The sequence below is a fragment of the Ruditapes philippinarum genome, unplaced genomic scaffold, assembly GCF_026571515.1.
Source record: "Ruditapes philippinarum isolate M1 unplaced genomic scaffold, ASM2657151v2 ctg825_1_1_1_1, whole genome shotgun sequence".
Classification (NCBI taxonomy): Eukaryota; Metazoa; Mollusca; class Bivalvia; order Venerida; family Veneridae; genus Ruditapes; species Ruditapes philippinarum.
The window spans coordinates 147,677-152,289 of NW_026861026.1; the positions used below are offsets into that span (position 1 = coordinate 147,677).

Sequence of the window (4,613 nt, forward strand, 5' to 3'; positions counted from 1 at the left end):
TCTCAATATTAGCAAAGGGTCTTCCCTGATGCAATAAATTACATTCTAACACGACCCGCATTTTTCCCTATTGAACATAGAAGAACCGAAAGTGTGTGTTATTATGCTATAAAATCACTGTTTGACGTTCTATATTTAGACATGTGACGTAATCATTATTCACGTGACGTAACCACTAAAAATGTGATGCGCTGACAATAAGTACGGAAACAAATCAGACGCAATTTAGCTAATTATCATGTACGGCCGCATTTATTTGTTGATGTCGTGTTAGAATCGAAATAATATATCCAAATCGATGATTTTATTGCTTGATAACATCACTGTTTGTCGTTCGGATGCGCATACGCCCTCGTGATATAAATCCCCGCATCCGAACTCCAAACAGTGATGTTATTGAGCAATAAAATCACAGTTTGGGATATATTATTTCTTAAATAACATATTTTACAAGAATGACTATCATTAAGATAGAAGTAACAAAACTCACGTACACGTGTATAGTACTTGGCTTTAAAAAATGATTTTATGTAAGCTTAATTAAAACTAGAAAGACAAATAAAGATGAATGACTGTACATGTTCACAAGTTTGAATAGTATTTAACAATGTTAACTGCTTTTTATATAATTTACGTTTCGATGACTTAGAAAATATATACATTTGCCAAATATAACAAAAACAAACAGAATGCAAATAGATTTTGAGAAAATAAAATATAGAAGGGAAAAGAAGAAGAAGAAAAAAAACATGATTTTTAATCGGCGATGAGAAACAAATAAACATTACACTCGATGTCGTCTGTTAATTTTCACGCGCCTAAGGATCGGACCAGCGCCACCTGGGTTACTAATCTGGCGCTCTTCCTGTTGAGCTAGCGGATAAATCATCTATTATGAATGCATTCCACTTAGAAACACTTCACTATAGCTTCAAAACACTGTTAACAACATTATTATTTAAAAGATAGAGAAAAAAGTATCCCTAAAGAACGCACGAAACGACAAAAATGAAAATTGTTGCAGTGAGCCTGTTCATAGACGGTACTAGAAAGCGAAAGGTACCGTCCACGCTCCATAGCACCGTATTAAGCAGAATTCTACATTTAAACATGAAAATGGTGAAATTTTGAATTTTGAAACATCCGCAGGTGTGTTTATTATGGGGTTATCATGGAACCTTCAATGTGACACGTCAGTGCCATTCCATGAAAGCGGCGTACGGTCCAAAAGTAAAAGAATATGTGTACCCTTTAGTCTACTAACGTAAATGACGTCTTTACATTGTGACGTAACTGTCGATGTCGTCATAACGTCGTTGTTACTTTGGCTAACAACGTCAAAACAGAAACAGCAATCTTTAAAAGCAGACGACGATTTTCTAGCAGACGACAATTTATAATGAAGAAAACAACACAAAGCGTAGAACGTCTTCAGGACATGTTAAAGTAAGTACCTGTATAATGTACAGTACCTGGCGGTAGAAATATTTCATATTTGGTAGTATTACGATCTTGAATACGCTGACAAAACGAAATCGAACCCGATCAAAAATAACCTTAAGGTCTATTGGGCAACAGTTGTAAGTAACTGAATAAAGTTATAATAGATACATGTAATAGAAATAAACATGTAGACCTCTATTATTATATTGATTAGAGCTTTAAACTTGTAACATGGCTTACAATAATTTATCTCTGTTTTGTATTTTTGCTTTATATACGCGTATTATATAGAATAGGAAATGAAATTTCTCAATACTCGTGCGTTCTGAGACCCGTCTTGTATATACGGTTATACATTTATACATAATAAATATCATTATTCTACATCAAATGAGTTTAATTTTTCCGAACTGATTCATTTATTTTACTATATAAACCAGATCTAGGCTTATTTTTTTCACATGCTATGTACGGGAACATATTTGTTATTAATCTAGAGACTTATCTTGTTAACAACAACATTGGGAACTTTACAATTTTAAGAAATAGTCATCTTCCTACATAGATGTTTTGAAATTCAAATAGTGACTAAAATCAAATATTAACACAATTAGCGGAAAGAAATAGTGTAGACAATAAATTTCTTATTTGCAGACATGCATCCAGAAAGAGGAAGCGTTCCGAAAGCCCTCGTGAGGAATCGCTACCCCCAGCAAAGCGTCCAAGGAAGATGGTGGCTGTGGTTCCACTATTTCCAAGAACGTTTTTATTAAAGGTCAAGAAATGGCAAGATAGGAAAAGAAAAATTGAATTAGGTAATTACTTCATTTGTGTTTCTTTTGAAGTAAAAGTAAATACAGAATACATATTGATATTTCATAATAGACTAACCTGCATGAAGAGGGGATTTCTGTAAAAGGTTAAGTCTCCGTTATGTACAATTAACCACCAAACAGCTAAGCCTGATTTTTTTTATAGTAAATAACTATTCAATGTAGTAATAACCCGCTATTTTGTGCCATAACTGACCCGCGAGCGCGGGAACGAAGAAAAAGTTAACATCTGACTGATTTCCCCCGCTATTCCCGCAGTTTCTGTTACAATGACTCGTGCATTTATAAATCTTTGTTTCTATAATTTGAAGGGAAAAAACATCTTTTTTGGAATTTTCTAAAATGAAAGTCACCAATAATATGGAAATCAACTCTTGAATAATATTTCAGCAAAAAATTCAACCGCTAAATATTGCTCATTTAGCAAGGAACGTAAACCAGAAAAACAACGTAAAAATAAACATGCCATGCCATTTATGTCATAACTTCATAGATTTAGTGTTTTTTTTAATATAAATTTTACAAACAAAACATGTCGTCTGCATCAAAGACGCTGCAATGAAAGAATCAACACAATGTCTGAAACAGACAGAAATGTTAAAGAATCTCATCAATTTAAACAAATAATATTTTATTATTTGTTATGCAAACACTTCTGAAATGAATAACAATATTTTCGTCTGCTTCTTTCCAGGTATGGCTCTATACATAGAGGCACAGTTGAAGAAAATGGCCGACACATCATCTTCGCCACCAGAACCTGCAGTTTCATTATCAGTTGAAGCATTAGAGGGAATTAAGGCAGCCGAGCAGCTGATTGATGAAATCTCGGCCGAGATCGCCGCTTCCTTTCCAAAGCGTTATGGAATCATCAAGAGGCTGGAGGTCAGCAATGTTGCAGACGACAGTGACGAGGTCAAGGTCGTTCCAGTTAAGCGCCGTGGCGGATGGAGGAAAAAGGGAGAGAAGCGATACTAAATTGAGTGATAAAAAGACAAACAAAATGCTAAAAGCAAACGCCATTTGATAGTTTTAGTAAGAGACATGGCGTCACTTGACAGGTTGTCACTTTCAAAAATCTAGCAAAAGTGTGATTCCTCGGACGCATTAAAAACAACAAAATTACATGAAAATTGCAGACTCGGTTTGATTGAGTCTGTACATGAGGGATAATGAAGAAGTGCATATGAGATGAACAGTGGTGTGAGTTTAAACTGAAAGTGGTACTTTCAGAAGTAACAGTTGATATGAGAGTCACCAGACTTGATTTTTTAATATTTGAGCTCCCCAGCCGAAAGAAAACGAAATAAAAATTTATAGGCTGGTAGAATTTTGTTGAGTTATATATATTATGCCAATGGTATGCCAGCTATCGTTAAAATTATATGGAATTTATTTTTAAAAAAGTATATACCTTTTACCGCAACTAGTAAGAAAGGGTAAGAACATGGTCGAATGTCTTATCAGGAGTTATTTTCAAGTCGTTTTGTGTTTATATAACTAGAAAATTATCTAACATTTCGATATAAAAACAGAAAAAACCTAGAATAAAAACATACCTCGTAGAAAAATACTCATGACATCATTGGCTCAACTCACTTCACTCATAGCATAATGAACCTAACTATATTATAATAGTATTACTCATGGCACCCTGTGTTCAGCTTAACTTAATTTTGCACATAGCATGCTTATACCTCATTGAGTATTGCTCATGGCATCCTGAATTCTACTTACTTTACACAACTCGCAGCATACTGTAAATTTCCTGATATTATTCATTACATCAAGTACTTAACTTACTTAACACTGCTCACAGCATATTATTACATCTTTAAAAGAGCATTACTCATTACATTGGACTCAACTTATTTTACAATACTCACAATGTATCGTAGCAGTCCTGATATATCATTACTCATGACACCCTGACCTCAACTTACTTTACACAACTCGCAGCATACTGTAAATTTCCTGATATTATTCATTACATCAAGTACTTAACTTACTTAACACTGCTCACAGCATATTGTTACATTTCTAATAGAGCATTACTAATTACATTGGACTCAACTTATTTTACAATACTCACAGTATATCGTAACATTCCTGATAGATCATTTCTCATGATACCCTGACCTCAACTTACTTTACACAGCTCATAGCATACTGTAACATCCCCCATAGAGCATTACTCATGACACCCTGACCTCAACTTACTTCACATAGCTCACAGCATACTGTAACATCCCTCATAGAGCATTACTCATGACACCCTGACCTTAACTTACTTCACATAGCTCACAGCATACTGTAACATCCCCATAGAGCATTACT

General features: G+C 34.3%; 1 protein-coding gene across 1 annotated transcript; it reads left to right on the plus strand.

The window, feature by feature from the left end:
• The first annotated feature begins 1,303 nt into the window (after window positions 1-1,303).
• LOC132714289 (uncharacterized) lies at window positions 1,304-3,595 on the plus strand. Its single transcript, XM_060697119.1, has 3 exons — window positions 1,304-1,446; window positions 2,098-2,258; window positions 2,971-3,595. Exons 1-3 carry the CDS (start codon window positions 1,400-1,402, stop codon window positions 3,252-3,254), a joined length of 492 nt encoding a protein of 163 aa, XP_060553102.1. The 5' UTR covers window positions 1,304-1,399; the 3' UTR covers window positions 3,255-3,595.
• The last annotated feature ends 1,018 nt before the right edge of the window (window positions 3,596-4,613 follow it).

Bases quoted from the DNA above. Each gene is read 5' to 3' on its own strand.
- LOC132714289 (XM_060697119.1), top strand. From the start codon at position 1,400: ATGAAGAAAACAACACAAAGCGTAGAACGTCTTCAGGACATGTTAAA. The intron at 1,447-2,097 runs GTAAGTACCTGT...TCTTATTTGCAG, and splicing joins CGTCTTCAGGACATGTTAAA to ACATGCATCCAGAAAGAGGA. The intron at 2,259-2,970 runs GTAATTACTTCA...GCTTCTTTCCAG, and splicing joins GAAAAGAAAAATTGAATTAG to GTATGGCTCTATACATAGAG.